The 25,041-nt window shown below is 41.6% G+C and overlaps 2 protein-coding genes across 25 annotated transcripts in view; both read left to right on the top strand.

Moving 5' to 3' along the window:
- LOC118431007 (basement membrane-specific heparan sulfate proteoglycan core protein-like) overlaps window positions 1-10,319 on the top strand; it is a 117,353-nt gene extending 107,034 nt beyond the window's left edge. For all 24 annotated transcript variants that reach the window (XM_035842056.1, XM_035842063.1, XM_035842061.1 and 21 more), the window contains 10 exons: window positions 143-306; window positions 726-947; window positions 1,370-1,509; window positions 1,733-1,837; window positions 2,778-2,943; window positions 3,424-3,716; window positions 6,782-6,852; window positions 7,032-7,115; window positions 7,649-7,752; window positions 8,729-10,319. In XM_035842056.1, coding sequence (XP_035697949.1) covers window positions 143-306; window positions 726-947; window positions 1,370-1,509; window positions 1,733-1,837; window positions 2,778-2,943; window positions 3,424-3,716; window positions 6,782-6,852; window positions 7,032-7,115; window positions 7,649-7,752; window positions 8,729-8,907 — 1,528 coding nt within the window. In that variant the 3' untranslated portion in view covers window positions 8,908-10,319. The remainder of the gene's footprint in view (window positions 1-142; window positions 307-725; window positions 948-1,369; window positions 1,510-1,732; window positions 1,838-2,777; window positions 2,944-3,423; window positions 3,717-6,781; window positions 6,853-7,031; window positions 7,116-7,648; window positions 7,753-8,728) is intronic.
- A 958-nt stretch (window positions 10,320-11,277) lies between these two features.
- LOC118431027 (clumping factor A-like) lies at window positions 11,278-22,035 on the top strand. Its single transcript, XM_035842098.1, has 8 exons — window positions 11,278-11,481; window positions 15,147-15,237; window positions 15,631-16,524; window positions 17,983-18,119; window positions 18,996-19,166; window positions 19,782-19,859; window positions 20,424-20,637; window positions 21,188-22,035. Exons 2-8 carry the CDS (start codon window positions 15,174-15,176, stop codon window positions 21,202-21,204), a joined length of 1,575 nt encoding a protein of 524 aa, XP_035697991.1. The 5' UTR covers window positions 11,278-11,481; window positions 15,147-15,173; the 3' UTR covers window positions 21,205-22,035.
- The last annotated feature ends 3,006 nt before the right edge of the window (window positions 22,036-25,041 follow it).

A 25,041-nucleotide genomic window follows, 5' to 3' on the forward strand; every position in this document is an offset into this window, starting at 1 on the left:
ATTTCATCCACTGTCACAATCTTTCATTGCCCATTCATTGGTTAACACTAGTTGACGGTTATGATAGTTCTAAAGATATAGATACAGAAGAGTTTTGATAAACACATTCCCCCTTTACAACCTGCCCTCTTGTGTCCCCCAGATGCGAGTGTCCTGAGGGTTACAGTGGGCGGACGTGTGAAGGTGTGGGAGAGAGGTGTTATCCAGGTGCCTGTGGACCAGGTGGCAAGTGTAACAACGATCCTGGCCCCACAGGATTCACCTGCTCATGTCCCATTGGCAGGACAGGTGTCAGGTGTGGCACAGGTGAGAATACTGTAAATGCATTTAAGTTCGCGGGGATTTTATGTCGCGGTAGCGGCAGAAAGGACTTTTCGCGATGGTTTTAAGTTCGCGGTAACACCATAGACTGCAGTGTAATACTATAGTACAAAAATGTTCGCTGTGGTTTTAAGTTCACAGTGAAGTGGTCACCACGAAAACCGCGAACATTAATCCACCTTGAACATTTCTGCATTTTCATGTGTACAGTACTGTGAATTTTTCACAAAAACTTAATCTTGCAGTAGAAGAGGAAAGGGCGTTTTCGCAGTGTTTAATTTATGCAGTTAAAAAGATTCTAGTAAAGTAGTTATACATTAAAAAATCAAATTCACCGTTTCATGAATTCCCGGAGGAAAGCATTTAGAACTTACATGTACTTTTTGAACTGTTTTTCTCCTCAGGTATTGTGATTGTTGAGCCAGCCTTCAGTGGGAACTCCTTCATTGCCTACCAGACCATGCAGAACGTCCAGCGACAGACCCGCATCACCATGGAGTTCAAGTTGGACAGTCTTACAGATGGACTGCTGCTGTTTAACGGGCAGAGGCTGGCTGGTAGTGGGGACTTCATCTCTCTCGCAGTAAAGGATGGAGCAGTCGAGTTCAGATTTGATAGTGGATCAGGTACAAGGAACTTCTGAATCTAAGAATCTTTTTATGTTGTGATCTTTTTTACCATTTACTACAAGGTAGAGTCAATAGATGTTGTGTAGCACTAGTAGTTACTGTAGTAAAATAAGTAGTAGTAATAGTAGTATCCAGTATTTGATTATACTGTTGGGGTCCCTGATACAGGGTTAGACAGCAGTCGGCTAGTCTTCACACTGCGCTTCCATGTGGCTCTGTCCAGTGGGTTTACCCTAGTTAGACTGCACATTTTGATGTCTCTCCTAACACATTCCATCCAAGATTTCCTTTGGTCTCCCATGACCTCTGTAGCCTGACAATGTGTTACCAATGTAAACAAAGGTTGATGTGTTGCACAGTTTTACTGTAATTTCTGTTGTGAGAACATGGCTAAATTTTCTACTCTTTGTATACCACAGGTCCGGCCGTCATTAGGAGTTCTAAGAATGTGAGCTTGGACACCTGGCACACCATCAAGGCTGAGCGAGACCTCAAGGATGGGTCCTTAAGTCTGGATGGACTGGAAGCTACAAAGGGCCAGTCACCAGGAAACACTCAGGTACAAAATAATTTGGCTGGTTATCTTATAATACCGAGCGATACAGATATCTTCTTTATCTGACAGGATGTGAACTTGAGACAAGGGCATAAACATATAGCAAAGGCCTTTCATTCATTTATTCATTGTACTATCTAGAAAGTGCCAGTATTCATAACGTAGCATTAGCATATTCTGAAACTGTGTTATCAGAATGTACATGTAAATCTTCTTTGTCTGACAGGGCGTGAACTTGAGAATGCCTCTGCACTTGGGAGGGATGGAGAGCTTCGACGACCTTCCTGACAGAGTGGGAGTCACTAAGGGCCTGTTCGGCTGCATTGCTTCTGTGAGTAACTAACCTTTTCTGTCATAGCAATGCAAGTGTGTTTATACTCGTTATTCCTTCTTATATTGGTCACTCCATAAGCAAATTGAAAAAGGTCCTATTGGTACATTGTATATGATGTTTATTGATTATAGTTATTTACTTGTAAGTAAAAAACTACTACTCATAGCAGCTAAATTTCTATCTACTACCTACCTACCTACCTACCTACCTAGCTAACAGGAAAAATTAAGTCATTGCATGTACATCTAAGCACAATACAGTAGTCCATAATTATGCATTTATGGAGACTACCTTCCACAGCTTTTCGATGTGAGATAAGTATACGAGGGACGTTCAATAAGTAATGCCCCTGACCCATTTTCCATAGCAGGAGATTAATGAAACTTGGCACAGTTATTAGTCCTTTTCTACATAGGAACCACCCAGAGTTATGCATTTCTCCCATCGTTTGATGCAACTCTGGACACCGTTTTTGTAGAACACCCCTGGTTGATCCTCCAACAGATGCCTGATCAATGGCAGAAGAGGGACGACCAGGTCTGGGAGCTGTTTCCACAGACTTCCGGCCATGTTTGAATTCACGATGCCAGCGTTTTATAAGGCCATATGATGGGGCATCATCACCATAAGTTTCTTTCATTTCATCAAAAGTCTCCTTTGGTGTGGGTCCTTTCAAATACAAAAACCGGATCACTGCGCGACACTCAACTGGCTCCATTGCACACCTGACTCCATTGCACACCTGACTCAGTTCAAACAGCTGTAAATCAAAAACCACAATTAGTTCAGAGCTGTTTTTTGCAAGATAACCCATATAGATATAAATCATTACACACGCCAAATTTCATCTAGATCAGACAACTGTAAGTGGGTCAGGGGCATTACTTATTGAATGCCCCTCGTACTAATGAATAATTGGCCCTATTTATTTGCACAGGTTGAAGTGAACTCGATCTCACTGGACCTGGTCAATGCTGTACTGGACAGTGCCAACATCCAGGACTGTGGGGAGAGGACGTGTGACCGAGGGCCGTGTCAAAACGGAGCCACGTGCATCCAGATGGGCGACAACTACGTCTGCAGGTGCTCTCCACAGTTTGAAGGTACAGTACTTCTTTAGCCTCTTGACTTGAAAACTTCCCAAGATTTGATCATCTTTGCCACTTAGGAAGAGGAAATGGAAAGAAAGAAATTGCTGCCCTTGATAGAGAAACAATCTCTACATACATTGTATATTTGGTACTTGGCCCTGTGGGGGATTGTGAATCAAATTGACCACATATACACATGTACAATGTTTTGTATATATGTCCATGCACTAGTGTACTTTTGTGTGGTTTGGGCTAAATGTTTTCCCCAATCACTTGCCCTGTGGGGGATTGTTAATTAATACCTTTGACCACATATACAACGTATATATGTGCATACACAAGTGTACAAATATGATTTATATGTCATGATCTACATGAAGTTTTGGCTAAAATTTCCCTAATCACCTTCAGTACATGTAAGACTGCTAGAGCCAACATGAAACAACAGTGTTCAGAACAGAACGATAACAGAGGTATGCCTATTCACTCCAGGTCGTCATTGTGAGACAGCCCTGAACCCCTGCCAGGTCCTGAAGCCGTGTCTGAACGGAGGCAAGTGTGAACAGCAGGGCAGCGACTACCTCTGCATGTGTCCTCTGGGCTTCAAAGGTAAGGACTGCGAGGAGAAGGTGGAGCTGGCCGACTACACGGCCGCCTTCGACAGGGACGGCTACATCCAGCTGCCCAACAAGATGATGGGGAGGGGCTGGTGGTCGGAGCCTGAGTACATCGAGTTCTACTTCAGAACAACCATGGGGAACGGAGTCATCTTCTGGCAGGGTGTGGTGAGTGGGGTCATGTCTTTATTTATTTATTTATTTATTCATTTATTGGTTCGGCTGATATTACAGTCAGCCAAGGTCGCCCAACTTAGCCATGGCTATTACAAAGGGCTGGCCTTGGGGAAGAAATACAGATACATTAGATAACAAATCAAGTACAACAATAGTCCAGCGGCATAGCTGAAAAATTGTGCAAATTTGTCTAAAAGCACCAAATTTGGCACACATACAGTTGAATGTATTCTAAACAAAAATAGATATGGAGGCATCTCAAATTCTGCCCAGAATTGGTTTTATGGCCCTTTTTGGGCATTTTTCGACCCAAAATGTATTTTTTTGGCTTCTCCTTTGTGAAAATTCAAGCGTCCCAGACGGTGAAACGCCGTTTGCGACAACCGTCCAATGCGTCTCAAATTATTGGGACGCTTTGGACGGTTACGGCAGCGGACGGCATGGGACGGCCTTTAGAACGCCCGAAGAAACGTCAAAGACGGCCCGAACGGCATAAAAAACGCTTGGACGCGTCTAGATTGGCACTTTTGACGCGTCCAGAGGGACGTCGGGGCCGTCCGAAACGGCGTCTGAAAGCGGGCACCCAGACGCTCCCGCGTCCGTAGGGCGGCCCCCCCGCTGGGAACAGACGTCTCCGCGGACGAACCGGACGCCGATTGCGACGGACATAGATGACGTAATCCAGGCTGCTGGGACGGTCCGGACGCCGATTGGGACGGTCGTAGATTACGTGATCCAGGCTGCCAGGACGAACTGTAGCCTTCGCCAGGCCATCCCACGGGGGTATGGATCGTAAAATTCGACAGAAAATGGAATAGCCAAGGAATAGCCAATAGAGTCAGTCATCGCCAAGGTTAACATCTGGACCAAACGTCTAGCAAACTTTTCTCCTTCAAGACGCAACTTGTAGTTTAATAGTCAGGCAGTATGGGAGGGGCATTTGGAACGTGTGCAGACGGCTGTCCGGACGCCGTTTCTGACGGCGTCCGGTCACGGCTATGATTTTATGGCCTCTAGGGATACTAAGTAAGCGTTCCCACATACCAAACAAACAAATATTCAGCCAGGCAGTGAATTGTAGAAGACCACCCACCACCGGGCCGTCAGGTTTAGCTAAAATCAAACACAACTTGAACAAATTTCTTCGTAAATTCAGACATACACGTACTCCGCGGCGTTTAATCAACTTTGCTACATGTACGAAATTCAATCCGGCCTTCAATCGTGTCCGCGGCTTTTTGTGCCGCCGTGCCGACACGTGCGTTACATCAGAATGGACGAGCCCACATAACATCAAGGGTAAATACAGGACGTTTGAAATTTTCTATCGTAAATTTTAATTGCACCAGTATTTATTAAAGACTGGATATATAAATGTGAAATAACGTTAAATTTTCTACAAAGATCATAAGTCATTTTTATTTCGAGGTAGCGAAATAAAGTCTTCCGTTTCATAAGTTCCTAACCCCAAGTAGTTGGAAGAGCCGACTAAGATTTTGATTGGCACCGGCAAAATCGGTAGGTGCTATCTCAATATCTGTTGTCTAAATCTACATTTTAACAGCATTATCATTCTTAATAGAAACAACAGATATTTTTACAAGTATTCTACAACGTGTTCATAATTCTTTTTATTGTGTGGCATCAAAACAAGATCCTAAATTTTATCATTTCTTCGCGTATGTGGGGAGGGCACCCGTAACAACAAGTCGTCTGTAAACTTTGCAACAGATGAATGTACAAAAAATGAGGATAAAATGCGAAGTATTCACTTACCGGCGCCTGCAAAGTATCGACAATCAGCTAACTGAAGAACCGCTGCTTCTTTTGACGTCTGTCACATCTGTGATTTCTGCTGTCCAAGGTTTGCTGCTTCGAGTAAGTAGTATAATTTTTCCCCCTTGTCGGCGCACGACAAATAATTTTTGTACATTCTTTTTAGTATAAATAGCAGATACAGTCATCGCCGTAAACCCAACCTCAGCACAATGTCGTACAAACATCAGCTGCTACGTCTAGACGTGAAGTCCTTGGTCCAAAAGTGCGCAAAATTTAACAAACGGACATGAAATCCACAGAAATAGTCACCTTCTGAACATAAGTCCTGCAACCGCCGGAGTGTTCAACGGTCTGAAATTCGAATTCACCCGCTGAAATTGGCGCATGTGCAGAAGTTAAAACGTCATGTTTCCCGTGGGGATCATAAGAAAAGACGCAGCCGTCTGCCGGCGTCGGGTGACTAAGTATTTTATAGCCCCATCAGTGGCCGTCTCCGACGGCAATGGAAGGTCTTTCAGCCGTTCGGGCGTTCACCATAAAAACTGACAGAACGGCACGGACGCTCACGATGTGTCCGCGGCCGTTTCGGACGGCAATGAACGCGTCCAGAACGTCTGAAACGCGCTCGGACGCCATTGGACGCTTGTAGACGCCGTCCGGGCAGTTTCGGACGCTTGAATTTTCACAGAGGCACAGTGTGCCCATGTTTTTAACCAGAATGACCTGAAATTTGGCATGGAGGTGCATTAAATTACACAAAGTATAATACGAGGTATTTACATAATAATAGTAACTGTTGAGCTAAACATTTCGTCTGAAGTACTATCTCCATTATTAAGTTTTTACACAGAGAAACTGTCCTCAAGCGTGAGGTTTCTTTTGATAATAGACATGTATAGGGAAAAATAACACAATCATGTCACATGATTTGGAAAGACACTGGGAAGTTGAAGGATCTACTTTATGATAAGAGTCAGATATCTTTGTAAATGTTAAGTTAAGATAGCAATGAAGATGCTGTAATATTGATATGAAAGTGCACTGAACAAGTCTACATACAGCAATTGGTTGAAATATTGGGCATTAAAATTTATTAGATTTTGCATATTCTCTTCAAATCTTAAGTGATCACTAGTGTAACTTACCTTTCCAAAGTATAGTACAGTACAGTAGAATGAAATCTAGGGATGTGTATGTACAAGGAGGATGCCAGTTCTTGATATAATGTGTACTGTAATAAACAATGCTAATTTCTTCTGATGTTTTATTCTACCCAGGAGGAAGGCAGCACTGGCAGAAATATGGACTTCATCTCCATTGCTGTGAGCGATGGATACCTGGTTTTCAGGTGAGCACATTTGTATTGAATATATCGAACCTTCAACGCCTCTACATTTGTGTATTTCAGAATGTTTTTTGTACAAGAATATGAATTCTAAATCTACTGTAAATTTATTTAGTTTTAGATAGGAGGAAGAAGATAGTGACAGGATCCAGCAAAGTAATTCTGTGTTCCTCTATTTTCAGCTATGAACTGGGTAGTGGCGAGGCCAACATTCAGTCTGAGGAGAGAATCAATGATGGAGAATGGCACCACGTCAAGACTGTCAGGTTAGTGCTGTTTACTGTTTTGTTGTTTTGTTGTTGTGGCTTTTTTCATTTCTTAGTACCAGGAGCATTGTTTTGCCTTTACTTTCATTTAGTGTTTGCCGTTAGACATTAAAGCACGTCGTCTGATGATGATAATGATTAGACATAAAAGTCTTGTCTTGTCTATGTGGATTACATACAAGGAGCACACAGGTTTCTCAGTATCTCAACTATACAGTGTTTACATTCATGTGCTGTATGTTTGCATGTACATTTATTGATCTATATAACCTTACATGGTGTGTTGAATCAATAATACTGTACCAACAACATACTATAGTGTTATACAAAGTTATATACAATGTACTAGGATTCTTTGTTTCCTTTGTATATGGAATATGTGTGTGTCAAATCTAACTAGTAATTTCCCTAGAACAATCTATTTTCCAGATATAGATTATATGAGATATACGTCCAGGTAGTGTAAAGGTATCATCATAAAAAATCAGTTGTGAAGGCCATTTTTAAAACAGTGTCTAATCCATTCCCCACAGAACTGGTCAGAATGGAGAACTCACAATAGATGAAGGACGACCCATCCCTGGGAAGTCAGGTGGCAGCCTTCAGAGTGTAAATGCAAAGGGCAGTGTATACATAGGTATGCTTCTTGTTCTTACTTCCTACAATGTAATGCTAGTTCACCTTTATCCGCAGGGTGACCTTTATCTGTTGTTTGTTTTTAAATGTGGTGTTTTAGGGATGTCCAGTTGTCAGACTGTTGTTTCAAATTGTAATACTTTCAAATCATGCAGTTTGAAACCATCCTCCGTCGATCTGATCCCTGAATATCCTGTCATTAAGACCAACGGATATAGGTTACCCCGCGGATAAAGGTGAACTAGCATTAAGTGTTATCAACTGTATGCAGAATGATAAATGTGATTGCCACCATAGTTAATAGTAGGAGCATTTTTGCATGTATTGTCTGCTTTATGTACATGTACATCATGTACTTTACAGTGTTTTGAACGTATATGAAACAGAACGAAGCCATTTGTTGTACAGTTGTAGGTTGTCCTTCAATTTTGATGCGTTAGAATTTTCAAGCAGGCTGTTACAGAACCAACTGCTGACAAGGATGTGATTATAAAACAGCTTTTTCTGAGCTTAATTTTGCACATGTGCACAACTATCCTGTAAATTCCCTTGGTATGCCATCATACGACGATCACACAACGTACGTGACGGAGCGCTGAGTTAAGAAGCCTTACCCGATGTGATAAATTTCTGTTTGCATAGATTGTACAATTAAGATTATCATTGTAATAGTAGAACAATTGTTAAGTTGAGATGAAATTTTGAGATGGTTGAAGATACTTAAGATTTGTGTAATGTGAATTTGTTTTGTTATACAGTAGAAGCCGCTTAATTGCACGGCCTTTTTGCCAGTGAATTTCGTGTAATTATCCGGCTGGTGCAATTATGCGAAGTTATCTTGCAGGACCACACCATCTTGGGATTTGGGGATTCCGTGCAGTTAACAGAAGTGTGCGTTAATCCGTAGTGCAATTAACTGGCATCTACTGTAGTGTAAAAGAAACGTGTCTGACTCCTGTATGTTTGTGTTTCCCCAGGTGGTATGCCAGACATCACCAAGCACACAGGTGACAAGTACCGGACCGGGATGGTCGGCTGTGTCTACAACCTCAGGTTACAAAACCGGCCTCCTATAAACTTACTACTGGACAACATAGGGGGCTCCAATGTCCTACCATGTCCCACCCAACCCCCACCTCTACAGGAGCTACCCTAGCACACGTCATAGCCTTGTTGTATCTAATTTGTCAGTACTCCCCCTCCCCTCACTGGTGAAAATGTAAAAAAAAAGTGTACTTATCACTGTATTGGTATATTTAGAATCACTTTCATAAAAGAATAGAAAAATGGTGGTATATGTGTTTATGTTATATATATAGATACCATGTAGTTTTAGTTTTGTAGGTTATATATTCAGTCAACAAAAAATGAACCATGTGAACTCAAGTGGAAATTTTGTACAGAATAGTAGTATATGTAGTTAGTTCTTTGTATCATTTTTTACAATCAAAACTGTACCCCTTGCATGTTGGAACATTACGGCACTGAGGTTTTTATCCCTCATAAGGTTTTATGTGCTGTTTTTAAAACATGTTTTGTGTGTAAAAATGTGGTGCTTTTTTATGGTCTATACCGATGTGAGGTAGGCCCATTTTTTAACTACATGGATCTGGTGTGATATAGAATTGTCAATTGATGTATGTAGGCTAAGAATGTGGTGCTAACTTCAGTGGTATTGCAATCCACAAATGGTGGTACAGAGATGTGCTAGTACATGTATAAGCTTGTAGTTGTCCTGTAAATTGCTTTGGTTGAGAATGCAGAACCTTGAACAGCACTTTACAGGAACATTTTATACTTTTAAAAACTTGTGTTGTTTCTTAGAAATGATTTTTATATGATGCAACATGCACTTTCATATTGAAAAACATCAACATAAATTATATGTTTAGCTGTGTTAATCCAGAACACCATTTAGACAATCACAGACAGTAATTGGTCTACAAGAGAAAAACTGTTATGTGGTGCGATTTCTTGGATTTTCTTTGGTCAGTTTGAATTTTCTGCTCTAGTGATAGCTTTAACTGCTGTAGTCGGGTTGTATGTGAATATTTTGCAGGTACATAGAGAAGGCTTTCACAACCCTTTGATATCCATACATGGGGGAAAACTATTGAGAAGAAGCCATTTTATTTGTGGTGGATCACTTGATGTAGACAAGTACCAACTAAATCCATATCTACTTGTATATTGTGTCTTATGTATTGTGATTTTTTTCAAACATAATAATGTAAAACAGAGGAAGAAATGTTTGGTAAACATCAAAACTATACAACATTCTCTTTTTGAGCAATTTTTCAAAATGGTGCAGCAGCAAGGGAATGTTCCTTTTAGCCAGGTCTTTTGATACAGACGTTTTTAACAGTTCCTAACTTATTGTATTTATGTTTTTAAAGATGCTCTTTGTCGTCCAAACAACCCCACACCTCATATGTACAATCTTGCCTTGTGACAAAATATATAGCTTGTGTTCTTCTTTACATTAGAAACTAATGGATGGTTAATGCTACCTGAGATGAAGTACATTTTGTTACACTGATTGTCAACAATAAAAATGACAATGAAATATTGCTCTTGTCCTTTTTACTTTTCACTGCCTTCGTGTTTGAGATTACGTTTTAGGTGTTGTTTATGTGTCTGTGGATGGCATAATTCAAGAAAATGTGGATGGATCCTTATGATATTACATGTAGGTAGGGGTCATGAAAACGAAGGTCAAATTCGATAATCGGCTCCATAGCGGCTTTCTTTTAGCTTGAATCATCAATATACACATTTGGTTTTCACCAAATTGGGAGCGGGCATCTTTTCGCACGACGATAAAATTCCTCTTTACACCGCAAAAAAACTGTCGTCGTGCCAATGTCGCAGGGCTTGATGTCGCAAAATTCGACATGTATAGTTGTCGAAAGAGATAATAGTTGGTATGACCGATCTATACATACTTTGGCTAGATCTTAGTTCTTACCCAACCTTGAATACTGCCGGCCTTACCCCCAAACTTCCCAAAGTCAGCAACATCTGTCAAACATGAAATCTTGCTGGCATTTTTCATATTAACGTGGTACGATAAAACTAAAGGGAGTGTTGCTTTATGTATATATGCCAGAAGACTGCAAGGGGCTAACACTAGCGGATTGACCAAAAAAGTGTTGGACTTTTCTAATTTGAAACTGATGCAATCGGCAATGGCGGCGCACGTAACATTTGACTTCCTGTAAAGTCTAGTAAGTACCCATCACGTGATACTTGATAATGAGATGGTGAATTATCAAAAAATTACACGAACGCAGCCAAACGTACTGAGAAGTCGAAGAAATGCTTTACCCCCTCATTGAAATACTGCACGACGTTCGAAAGAATCGCAAAGAAAAGGACACGACGCATTTAATTTCGTGTTCTTGAATGTTAAGCTATTAGAATAAGAGGCATGTTGTGGATGAATATCTGTAAGATTATTATAACATCACGTCGGTTGTTTGGTCGATAACACACTAATAAAAACAGTAAACCCAGTTCACGTGAGTAGATCCGGCCGGGCTGTATTTCCGCCACGCTGGCAGATTGATTGTGGAAAGTCTGTCCGTCAGACGTTTTCTGGCACGGAGAAGTCTCAGGACTCACAGACATTTCACAGTCGTACTTTGGGGACAAAGTCGTACCGTGTTAACATCCTGAAAGATTATAACAGATCGGTCCATTCAAGTTCTACTCTGGTGGTATTCAGAAGGTGGGTTTTGATCGCCTTATCTCTACTCTGATCGCCTGATGTTGTTGGCAAGTTATCATGTTGACAGGTTGTGCACTAAAGGGGACTGCGGTGCGTTGATGGCGTCGCTGTGTTGTGTTGCCATTTACTTGTTCATATCATGGGAATATCATGCAAAACGTACAAGTGTGACTTAAAAAAAAACGCGTAATGCGATTCTTCTTATCTTTTCTTTTTAATTTTTCTTACTCTTCGAACTCTGTCATGACGTCAACTCGCTCGACCGCAGTGACGCCGCCATCGTACCTCCGAAAGAATATACGAGTATTTCCCACTTGAATACGTTTTGAGGACATGAAAAAAAAACAGGTTCTGAAGTACCTTGGAGTGGTTAGAATGTGTCCGCATACGTTTTCAGGTACAGAACTACCTGCTTCACACTAGACTCCGTAGCAGTCTTCGAACGGGGCTGGTTTTTATATTGGGCGGGGGGCGTTGGTCCGCAATTTTCAACGTTGGCTGGGTTCTCTTGTGCCGGGAAAGGGAGTTTGCCGAGGAAGGGAGTTTGCCGTGATAGCGATTATGCCCCGTCCCGACGTAAGCTATGTAGTGTTATTCAAACTGGAGAATGTGTTTCAGTCGAAGACACTCTTTTTTATGCAAAAAAATGCACACCGCTTCTAGTATATATGATTATCATCTAACGTTATCTGTAAAAAATAAACAGGATATGTTTGTACGTGCCAGGCAGATCCAAGGTCACATGTGTACATGTTGTTATCAATTAGTTATTAGATTAGTGCGTGAGTAGCTCAAATGGAATGATAAGAAACCAGAGAATGTTTCTGTTGAAAATATTGCTAAAGGGTTTTTTTTTTATTCGTCGCAAAAAAATACATAACGTCGTCTGGTATTCCTGATGATCTAGGTGATCATCAGGAATACCAGACGACGTTGTGTATTTTAGTATAAAAAAAAACAGGATATGTTTTATGTTCGAGGCAGCTCCAAGGTCGCATGTCTACATGCTAGTAGTAAGCGATTTAGTAAACGCTAGAGTAGCTGAAGCAGATAGATGACAATTCTTGTCAACTTTCGCTACTTGTGAATACTTCATACTTTAAGCTTGAGGAAAACCATCCCTTTGAATTGCAAATCGGAAACCCGTTCGTCTGGACTTCTATTTGAACATACAGGACGCCGTACAGCCTAGAAGACGGGGCATGTTATAAAGAACCAAAATGGCATCTTTTGACGTACGCGTATTGATAGAAATGTTCGATGTGGGCAGACGAGGACTCGCCATCCCTAGTTAGGAGATTGATTCTTGCGTGCGGCTTTGCAAGACATATCAACATTTTTTGTTTGTCATCCTATTATCCACACAACAATACCGCACGAAACATCCGTGTGTATGTTGTTGCTTGCATTACTTCGTCCTTAGCGGGTACCCTGGGGGCCAGACAGGACCGGGTAGCTAGCGATCTAGCCAGCGATCTAGCTAGCGAGTTTTCTTCTGGGAGCCAAGGCAGCCAGCCCGCCAACCTCACATTAGCGCTCCGGGGGAGTTTAAGCCCGAAGCAGGTGGACCTAATCGGGCTTAAACTCCCCGGGGCGCTAATAGGAGCTCGGCGGGCATGACTGTCTTGGGCTACCGATAAACTGTCCAAGCTGCCCGACCCCAGATGTACTTACTTAGTACTTAGGTCCTCCTGTGCCGTGAGGCACATTGGGCAGCAAGTAGTTTCCATCGTCCTCTGTCAGACGCAGTCTGCTCTGCCATTCCCCATGTGATGATACCATACCCCAGATGGCTCCCAGGGTATTAGCGGGTTGTAGTTGGTCGGTGCTACTCATACGGCACGTGGAACCAAGCAGTTGTATGCACACTTCAACCTTATTTTGAAAGGAGTGTCCTATCTTTTTACAGGGAGTGTTCTTTTGCCAAAATGGTCAAATCGCTCAGGCTTTCTTGCCATATGAGATTTAAGAAAAAAATCGAATTGGCCTGAAAAAGGTTAATATTGATCGATCGATGGCTGACGCCCGTCTCCACACCAACAACAAACATCCCATGACCAAAACATTACTCTGACGTCAGACTTTGTCATTCCACCAGACGGTGATCGCACTGCGACCTCGCAGTGACCTAAACTGGATATGCGTAACCCTTGATTTCATAATTTGAATATCATGCAAATGATTACTGAAAAAAAAAACACAAAACGGAAAAAAATTCATTGAGCGCTCTGCCAAATTTAGGTCACAGAGAGGGGCCGCTCTACTTGGTCGAACCATAAGGGGTTACTTCTAAGACACAATTGCAATAGTTATTATCTTCATGAAAAATGGAGATATAGTTTTGAGTCTGTCTGTGTGTGTGTCTGTGTGCGTGTGTGTGTGTGTGTGTGTGTGTGTGTGTTTGTGTTTCCTGATATTTGTGGTCAGCATAACTGAAGAACCTCTGGATGGATTGCCATGATATTTGGTATGTGGGTAGGTGTTGGAAAGACGAAGGTCAAGGTCAATTTTGGGCCCACTGGTATGTGACCTTGGTACTGCAGCACAAATTCGTTTTTTTTGTATCTTTTGACCTGGATGTGCTATGGTCTTGATTTTTTGGTGGCAGGTAGCTTGTGACGTAAGAAATAGGTGGTGTATGTTTGGGCCCCCTAGCAGGTTGCTCTGGAACTGCAGGGGCGTTTTTCTCAAAATCTTCTAAGGAGGATGACTGGACAAGGGAATGACAAATTTAGATGATATTTGGCATGTAGGTAGCTTAGAAAGAGATGTACACAATCAAGTGCAAGTTATGCAAACTGGCACTTAATTTGCATAATTAATGAGGGAAATCTATATTTGTAGTGTTTCCCATTGAAGGACTCAAATACCTGCCATATATGTAGTTTGTGGCTGGTGGAACATTAACTGATATCAATTATGCAAATACTTTCCTAATTTGCATAATTAATGTAAAAGTACTATAATTCTTCTAAATGGTAAAATATTGCGCAATCGATTAATCAACATTGTGACCAGTTTAAGTTATGTGTACATAACCAAGCATATATTATGTAAATGTGGAAATCATTTACATAATCAGACTATTTCATGGAGATATGAGGTCTCCGAACTCTTGTTTATACAAGTTTTTCTTTGAGTGTTTCTAGTGTCCTTGTACCATGTCTTAAGTCGTATATGCCTCCTCTCATGCTTTTGTACCCCCAAAAGATGGTACTTAAACCATCCCTAGTTGATAGATATTTTCCGAATGGTTGGTAGCTTTTACTACCCAATTACTGAATACCTTAGCAGTCCTTCGATTGGTCAGGCCCCTACGAGAGGAGGTCCAATCAGAGATTGTGTGAGACTTGTTTATGTTTTATAACTAAGGAAAAGAAGCACCAAAATTGATCTTTTCAACGTGGATCCTATTCCCTGTAGATTCCGTCTCTGTCGCCAGGCGGAGCCTTTGTATAAACACAGTTCGGTGGTAGAACAGGTCAAATCGCGATCAACCGAATAAAATCAACAGAAGAGAAGGTCATAGATAAAACAAGTTGTTTTTTATAATCTCATGTTTACTAGAGTCGACGCTTCAGTCACCGTCAGGGACACATTTGTGAGGGGTAGCTGACGTTGTTTAGCTTCTTAGTCGTAGTAAGTACAATCAGTTTTCATTCCAGGTCCTCTTACAACCGGGCTCCAAGAAAATGTGGTGGAAAAGTGTTCTGTTCATTTCCACCATGGCTGTGGCTATGAGAGGGGCAGACGGAGGTATGTAAGTCATCCTCTTTGACAAGAACATTTTTGGTGAAATGAATTCCACTTTAGAATTTTATACACGTTTCGACGGGCCAATGTTTTGCTCGTCCCAAACAATATTGTTACGCTTCGGGGTTGACAGAAGAAAACTTTTTAAAATTAGTCTTTCTCTTTCGCTCAGACTTTCACTTTGACGTAATACATAATACGAAATACTGATTTAAGGTCCTCGGACATTGTGATGTGACGTTAGAATGTAGGTTGTTGGTAATCTATATCGGAAATATCATCACTTCATAGATAATCGGTATCTATCATCAACACGAAAAGCATATATCTACAGGGCATTTGTGTTTCTACTCATTTCTGGAAAATAACACTTGCATCTTTTTATATACTTTGTAGGATATTTCGGATGTATCGAGAGCCCATCGTTCCCCGGTGATGGGTTCGATAACGACTGTGACCTGCTAGTTGACGAAGAAATCCAGAACGGCATCGATGATGACGGAGACGGCCTGATAGACGAGGACCTGAGGTTCTGCGTCGCCCCGCAGAACGTCCCCGGAGACCAGGCCGACAACGACTGCGACGGTCTCATCGACGAGGAGGTGGAGAATGGTATAGACGACGACGGAGACGGACTGATCGACGAGGACCTGGCAATTTGTGTCGAGTCGCCGAGCTTCCCCGGTGATGGCGTGGATAACGACTGTGACGGTCGGATCGACGAGGAACTCGATAACGGCATCGATGATGACAGGGACGGCTTGATTGACGAAGATCTCCGCTTCTGCATCGCTCCCCAAAACGTCGCTGGTGACCAAGCCGACAACGACTGTGACGGTCGGATTGACGAGGAGATAGAAGACGGCAGGGACAATGACGGAGACGGCTTGATCGATGAAGATCTGTTCTTGTGTATCGAGTCCCCCGCCTTTGCAGGTGACGGGGTGGACAACGACTGTGACGGGCTGGTCGACGAAGAGTCTCAAAACGGCGTGGACGACGATGGCGACGGCCGTATTGACGAGGACACCAGCACGTGCTTCGGGGCAGCGCAGACTTACGGGGACGGAGTGGACAACGACTGCGATGGCGTCGTGGACGAGGAGGTACAAAACGGGATCGATGATGACGGCGACGGCTTGATCGACGAGGACACGGCAAGTTGTTCCCTGTCCGAAACCCTTCCTGATGACGGTATCGACAACGACTGTGATTACCGTATAGACGAGGAACTTCCGAACGGACTGGACGACGACGGCGACGGTCGTATTGACGAGGACATAGTGATAGGTAAGAGGCAATATTGTGTTCTATAACATTAGACTGGGGAACTACAGGCATTTTGAGTGCCTTTTTTCTACTAGAGACGGTCATATTATGTGCCCGGTTGAAAAGGTGGTAGAAGTAAATAAAGAAAGATAAGGGAAAACACATGAGTCGTGTTAAAACGGCATAAAGGAGTAAATTTATTTGAAAAAGCACAATATTAGTGCTGTAAATACATACATTTTGGCGGTAGTTATATATTAGAGTTATTCGCTAGGGGCCTGAGGACCGTCTCGGGTAGTTAGTAGGTGTGAGGCGGTGTACTACAGCTCGGTTTCCGTTCTACTTGTTTAACCGCGAAGTGAAAACCACCGTGAACACTCGAACTTAAATGCAGTTACTAATTTCTTACCACTAATAATATGGCTAACAAAAAAAATGACAACTGAAATTTGCTACCTTTAGGCCGCCAAAAAGGTAGCCCCTCGAGCAGCACCCTGGCGCCCAATGTTATATTGCACCCTAACTGCAAGTAACCCACACACCTTACATGCGCTTTGAAATCAAAATGGGATCTTTTGATGGATAAAAAGTAAAAAAAAAAGCGTTTAATCAGCTCAACGTCTTCTCATTTCATAAAATAATATTGAAAGTTGTATGTTGCAGGCCTTCAGAGAGAGCAGATATGTAACATTACACTTGATCACTTTAATTGGTAAATACGAAGGAAAAGTCATCATCTTTGAACTGATATCCTTTGTTTTTGTTTGTGGGACGTCTTGAACGTTGTCATTATCAGTTGTAACGGTTGCACTTGTGAAATAAAAGTCAAATAAACAGCCAAACTCCAAACCCCTTTGATGGCCTTTCACGATTTCCCCAATCCCGAAAACACTGAAATATGGCAATTTGACGGTCTCCTTTACCACTTTTCTCTCGCCGGCCGGGAGCAGTACTGCAGTTTGGGCTCTGTTAGGGTATATTGTACCGGCATGAAAAATGTGAATAAATGCGAGACATTAGACTTCAAGTCATTGAAAGCTTTCCCAAACAGGTCCCGACGTCTTTATGCACATTTAGAGTGACATGTAAGCCCTTTCAAAACACTAGTCGACACAAAAAGGATAGATTTTAACGCGCCATTTTAGGAGACCATGTAACACCGTTTCCACCGTCGAAGCGCCACCTATATTCATGCACACATACTTTTTCGTACGCATTGAGCTAGGTTAAGGATATATTAGGGCATCATCCGCTTTCTCTTTATTATTTTGGCCTTTTCGTCATCTGTTCATCGGCTTATATAATAGATACTGGACATTAGATCACCAAATGATACAACAATAACACACAATAGATATAGGGTAATGGTTTCATGAAGTTCAATATAGTCAATAACTAATAAGTGTTTGTTGACTATCCGTTATAGTCTGTTCCAGCAAAACTTCTGAAGATACGTCTGTCATTGTTCCTTTACTTCAGGTCCTCCGGGATGTGAAATGGACTTGGTCTTCGTCCTGGACGGATCCTCGAGTATTGGAGCGGTCGTGTTTGACGAAGTGAAAGAATTTGTCCTGGAAACCGTTAATTATCTGGAGATAGAAGACCATGACGTCAGTGTAAGTGCACAGTTTGTCCTTCTGAGTTCACTGGTGTTTTTCCGAGGTTTTAATAGATATAGCTACACTCTGCTGGCTGGCTGCACACCTTGGGCTGCACATATCATGTAGTGTTTAAGATGCTGTGAAAATATCCCATTACGTCCATAACATAAGTAACGCCAATTTTTAACGGCACGTATGCCTCAAATATGATTCAAGAAAGAGTCTCATAATGCCCATCGCTGTATGCTGCTAGTATAGTAATTTCAACACATACGGAGTAAAACATTTATCATCATTTCAAACTACTACTCCCACACACATTCTAGTACTCGTATGATGGGATATTAGTTATATTCAGTAGTGAAGAGAAAGACGGGGATTTGACGGTTATCGTACTTTTTGGAGAGTCAGTTAGGGTTTGGTAGCGGTACAGAAAAGTAAGGTCCAGGTCCGGTTGAGGTCCAGAAGATCAGGTTCTGGACCCGAACCTGGACCTCATTCAGTGTGTGAGAACTTGTGAATGGACTCAAAACAATGATCCATTTCGCAGCAAAACAAAATCCGTTTTTTGGAGTATTTGACTCCCACTGGCTTTTTAAAATCCTACAAGGCTGCCTCTGTACTACTGAATGTAAAACTTGGTAGATATGACTATAGACTCTACTTCGCTCTTGTTATATATTTTCCTCGATCGGTAAGCCTCAAAACGTGTGAATGGGGGGAGAATGCCTGATCATATATTCTGTCCATTTTCCAATAGGTCCAACATCCGGCCCAACGATTTTTTCAGGTCCGTTTTTTCCGGACCGGTCCAATAAGAAAAACCGGTTCTGTATCGGTACACCGTACCGGTATCCACCCCTAGAGTCAATAAAACTTCTCCCTCTCCAGGTGGCAGTGATGACGTACGGGGGTGGGGGCGGAAACTGTATGCCTGAGATGGACATCACGCTGGGCGGGTACACCAACCAGACTGAGCTGGTAGAATTCCTCACGGCTAACATCAGCTATACCGGCGGGCTCACACGGACTACAAAGGCACTGCACGCCATGCAACACAGGGTACCAGCATAACTAGGATAAAGAATTAATCTAATTAACGTTATATGTTTATTGCAACCTTATTCCCGAATCGAAGCCAAATTGCAAGTACACGTATGATGACCTTACCTTAGACCCTCCCGCAACACTGTTGCATTGGTCGACTCGTCGAGCATATTTTCTCCAAAGGTAGCGGTCTTGAGCAGCTACTGCCATGCTTTCCATGTTGTTTAGCCCCATTTTCCTTCCATCACGTATGATGAAATATATAAATAAAAAGGACGGACAAACAATGAAGAACAATATAGCACGTGACACTTGTACATGTAGCTTAAATGCTGACTCTAAATTTGAACTCTTTTGGGTTGGTGGAAGGAAGTCGGAGAATTACGTTGTTTTTTTTTTTGTAAACTGGGTATTTTTTTGTAAACTGTAACTGGTGGTACCGGTGGAAAATCTACATTCTTTATTTTGCGTATTAAAGATATGATATCCATTGTATTGGTTATATTGCAGTAGCTATGTATCTTCGAATCCACCAGTTGATGATTGTTCATTCTTGCGTTAACGTTCTAATACAGGTTGATATTATTTAAAGTATGTACATACACATATGCCCACTGTGTTTCCGGACAGATTTCTTACAGAGAGAACATGACGAAGATAGGAGTGATCTTCACCGACGGAAGGCCGCAGAGTTCGGTTACTGCCAGGGTAAGAACCCCTCTTAAATCTAAGCAAGTTGATATCATATTACGTCGTAATGAGACATTTTGCTTTCTTTCCGCGTTCAGATACATTTTCTCGTGGGTGGCTATTCCAGAAACTAAAGACATGATTTTAGGCCTTCTGGTGATGTGTTTCATATGCATATAACGCGTACGGACGTTACAGTCAAAACTGTCAAAGAAGGTCTATGTGGATGGACAGGATTCTTATACCTGAACAGTGTGTAAGGGACCACCAAAAAGTAGCCATATTAACCAGGTGGCCCTTCATCTAAATGTGGTCACTCTTACAGGTTTGACAGTATTCTGAAATACACGTGTCCTATTTGCCCAAGAAGAAAATTATTTCAGGACTATTATATATGGAGGTGTGAGGATCCCACACGATACCATACCTGACAATGTGTATATGTACACGTCGCAGTCATTTTTCTCCCCCATTGTAAGATAACACAAAATCTAAAACCTATTATCTTTTGTAAGGCATGCAAGTCTTATTGACTAAAGTTTCATCACCACAAGAACATGAGATTCCCAACGTTTTACCCAGAACAATGTCGAAACGGATGAGCTGCTGGCAGAGGAGGTGGAGGAGGCGATGTACGCCGGCTTCGGGCTGTACTCCGTGGGGGCCTCCAGAGTCGACGCCTTCGTGAGTACTGACGGACTGGGCATCCTCACCAACTCTACTGCTGACCGTGTTCTCACCATCAGGGACTTCCCGCCAAAATACCTGGCCTTCAGGATCAGGCTCGACAACTGTGGTGCGTAAAGCCGGGTTCACACGTGTTTATATGTTCAAGTCCGTATGAGGTATGTATGAATTCTTAGTCTCTACCAGGCTCCATAGGTCGCTGGAAAAAAGGAGAAATTGGAAATAGAGACACAGAACATGTCAGCGGAGTAAGCTGTCCGAAGAGTGCAGTTTGCGACCAGCATGTTATCTGGCTATATTTGTCCAATTTGTATTCTTTTTCTGTAAAGCCTGGTATAGGCTAAGACTTCTATACGGACCTTATACGGACTTGAATATATACGCACGTGTGGGACCACCTTGAGGAACGTCAGCTCATTGGGCATAATCCGGTATCAAGATGTATGTAATCAGCCTTGGTGCTTATTTCACAAAAGCATGATAATAGCAGCTGATGTATCATTTTAAAGGAAATCATACAACAAAACAACGGAGATATGGTCAAGACAAATTTCAGGTAAATGACAAGTACTCGCACACATTTCGTTCAGTAGCCATGATGCTCTGCAGTGGCGTTTTTGGTTTAAACCAACCGTTTTTGTCCCTTCTCCATACTATAGTTGAGGAAGAGGAGTGACGCCCCGGGTAGACGCAGGACAACACCATGGCCACTGACGGGCCCGGACACCAATGCTTCTATCAGTTTTACGTCTGGAAGGTTTTGCGGCTAGTGTTTAAAGAAAACAGCTCTGAATGGTTTACGTGGAGGATGTCGTAACCGTACGTATAATTGCTAGACGCATGTGTGTTCAAAGAATTGCCCTGCGGAAAGAAAAAAAAATATCATATTTTCTACATCCTCATACTCTATATTTTCTTGCTACGAATGCACATAATAAAACTCACCCACTGAAATCACCCTAATGTCCACTAATATGAAGACAAAATGATTGTTAAGCTTACCACTTTGCTTTTCAGGACGACAATGAGATAAAAATAGTATGTGCTGTTTGTGTAGTACAGCAGAAGTAGTATAATATTTGCATTAGCTTATATATAGTACAGTTAAAGCACTAGACAGAGCAAAGTGGAATGTGGTAAGGGAAGGTTCCTTATGTACAACAGCAATGTAGAATAATGATGAAAACACAATGATGCTGAATTAGTTACATCTAACAGTAAACCAGTATTGAAATCCAGCACACGAACAATATGCTTCTACAATACTTTATCTCTTCAAATACCCCTACTTCGTCTGTAACAGCAACTCAACTGTTTGGACTCCATCGTACAGGACTTCTGTACCTAAAAACAACATAATGATAAAATTTGCAGTTGATAAAACAATCCTGTTACATGTTTCGAGAGATGTGTCAACAATATGCTGCTATCGTAAAGATATGATCTAATACTTCCTATGGACTGATATTTTCCGTTCTGTCCTATCAATAAAAAAATCTGAAAAATCTTTTCATGTACCTGAGCATTTTGTGTGAATGGTGTTTTTTTTTTCGTTTTACGAGACCTGAAATGGCAAATTTGACGGAAAACGCCCCGAGCTTAACCGCTCGCACAACCCGTTCTGTGATTGCTTATCTCAAAATGAGTAAAAGTATGACTAAACTGTTTTATTCCTGACAAATTTGTGATATTAAGTTTGTTCGATTGAGCTTTAATCTCATGGACAAGACCAGGGAAGACTTGGAGTGAAAACCCCTTAAGAGCCCATCTCATGATCGTAATCAATCCATTTTTCATGAAGATAAAACCATTGCAAAATTCACCCCGGAGCTAAGACACACTTTGGTCCATCAGTCAGCAAGTTTGTAATCTTTGACCCCAACTTCCGACTGGAAAATGTAGTGTCGGCGTGTTTGTGTATTATCAAATTTACATGCATGTTTCAGTGGGGACACCTAGCGATCCAAGTTATGTTTACCTCTGCTCGATATGAGTTGCATATTGAGTAATATTATGGAGGATAACTTTGAAAACACTATCTTGTGCTTCACATGCTCTTACCTATGACTGATGAAACTTACATGTGGATTTTTAGTTAAATTGTTAGAACCACTGCCGCACCACAATTGAAGCCTCTGAATGAAGCTATCTCCCATAAATTATTATAAGTGTTATATTTATATTTATATTTCAGCCATACCACAGGTATGATGAAATATATTGTATTTGTAATGTTCCTTCTTACTGCTTCTTCTTTCTCCTGTCAAATCTTCAAAACGCGTTATCTCCGTCGTTCTACATTCATTTTTGGACTTTGGTGATTATGTCAAAGTCATATTTTAGCGGAAGTATTTTTGGACTGCTCCACTTTACATAGGGATATCAGAGGAAGAGTCCATTCTTGCATAGAGGAAGGATTGTTTTGAAAATTCAGTTTTAGATGGGCGATGATTCAAATGCCATTTTTTAGCGGAAGTGTTTTTGGACTGGTCTATTTTACCTTTTTACATGTGGTGCACTGGAAGAGTTTATTCTTGCATGTGAAGATTTTTTTAAGATTCTCTTTTTGTGTCATTTTAAGCAGAAGTGTTCCATTTTTGCAAATGGGCGATTTTGGGACGGTCTAGTGTTGGAGAGAGATGGCTGCAATATGCTGTATTTGCTCTCAAGCAAATGTCGGCCTTTCTAGTTGGTACTATTTCACTGCATAAAACACTGTACTGCAACAAATTTTGAGTGACTCATTTTGATCCCTAGGCCTTGCCAATTCAAACAGATTTGTACATTAACATTGCTTTTATTCTCTTCTCCTCGGAGGCCTTTGTATATTTCCCAAATTTATTTATTTATTTATTTATTGATCTTTAGGGTAGTCCCTTCAGTTAACGTAGTAACTGATTTCCAAGGGAGCCCTATATACATGTTCGCACATGTTCGCACAACGACGGGTTATACCGCCCCTTTCGGGGTGACACACCCGTCCGGGTGAATGATGTAGATCACCATGTGGCTGATACGAGACAGAGGTCGCCAGGCCTCCATCCGGGTGATTTGTAGTGAATCACCAACTTCCGACAGAAGGATTTGCACCAACGCACACCGCACCATCGCACGTGTGGGGGTTCTTTAACGTGCATGGGGTATGGCTCTCCCCTTACACGGGACCTCCATTTAACGTCCTATCCGAGGGACGACTCATTTTTCACTTGAGTAAAGTGAGGAAAGTCGTGTAAAGTGCCTTTCCCAAGGGCACAAGACCGGCAACACCGCAAGCGGATTCGAACCGGCGACCTCTCGGTCACGGGCCGAATACACTACCACTGTGCTACGCGGCCCCACATGCATCAAATTGACTTTTAATATAAACCAAATATAATCTCTATGTAATGCTGAGAAGGCAGAAAACAAAGACAAGTGTCAACATACACATTAGAATAATTACAATCAGTAAAAAGACATTTTATTTCATTTTAACAAGCTTTTGAATTTTCAGTTTTCTTTTGCATTTTATCATCAACCTTGTCAGAACCTCTTGATTGTAAATGATTCTAAAATTTTGGGACATAAAGACAATAAACAAAGATGACCTCATTCACATCACCTATCAATACACATGTAACATAACATTAGCTAAAGTAGTTAGTTTATGTTAGTGATTAAAGTTACATGCTTTTGACTTTATGTGCATATCAGGGCTCTAGCCAGCTCGAAATTTTTGTCCGTCAGTCGATTCCCATTGTCGCAAAAATTAAGTTAGAAAGACGGAACTGAGACCTTGAAAAATGGGTTTTTAATGAGATTACCGTATGCAAAAGGGCGCCGACACACTAAGTCAACAATCATAACAATAGCAAAACAAACAGTGTGTGGCTTTCCGTCCGTGGACAGCGTCCCCAAGCCGCCTATAGCTTCCACCAAGAATTTTTGTCCGTCAAGGTTGACGGATTGGTTTAAAAAAAATTCCGCCACACGCAGCAAATTTCTATCAATTGACGGAAAAACAGACGCTGGCTAGAGCCCTGGTGCATATATCAAGTGTCCATAACAATAGATCAGATGCTACTAGTACTTCCTTCCATCAAAATAAAGTATTTCTTTTGTAAATACAAACAGTAACATCAAAATAGATTTAATAACACAGATCTATGTACCTAAAGTCTTGTTACAGTTTATATACGCAGTGATCAATTTGGCTTCAACCCATGGAACATATGGCACATTCATTTCTTCAAGTCTGTTGCAATAAAATATTGTCTTAGTTTATATCTAATAATGTTTAGTCAGTTTGTTTCACTCCATGTACAGATGCCCTGAGTTTGATACTGATTTTTATGTAAACATAGACAAAGATGTAATCGTGATGCATGATCCATTGTACTTATTTAATATTATTGTACTTAATATTACCATTTCATGAATTTGAAATCCCACCATGGTTTACAAGTGTGCTAAATTAATCTCCAAGCAGATCTTGCGTGGCATAAGACAGTATCATGCATAAGCTGGGGAAGGA

The sequence above is a fragment of the Branchiostoma floridae genome, chromosome 14 (assembly GCF_000003815.2).
Source record: "Branchiostoma floridae strain S238N-H82 chromosome 14, Bfl_VNyyK, whole genome shotgun sequence".
Taxonomy (NCBI): Eukaryota; Metazoa; Chordata; class Leptocardii; order Amphioxiformes; family Branchiostomatidae; genus Branchiostoma; species Branchiostoma floridae.

What these genes read in the sequence shown, in the direction of transcription:
- LOC118431027 (XM_035842098.1), top strand. Translation starts at nt 15,174, where the DNA reads ATGTGGTGGAAAAGTGTTCTGTTCATTTCCACCATGGCTGTGGCTATG. An exon ending in TATGAGAGGGGCAGACGGAG is followed by an intron (nt 15,238 to 15,630) that starts GTATGTAAGTCA and finishes TATACTTTGTAG; the next exon opens with GATATTTCGGATGTATCGAG. An exon ending in AGAGTTCGGTTACTGCCAGG is followed by an intron (nt 19,860 to 20,423) that starts GTAAGAACCCCT and finishes CGTTTTACCCAG; the next exon opens with AACAATGTCGAAACGGATGA.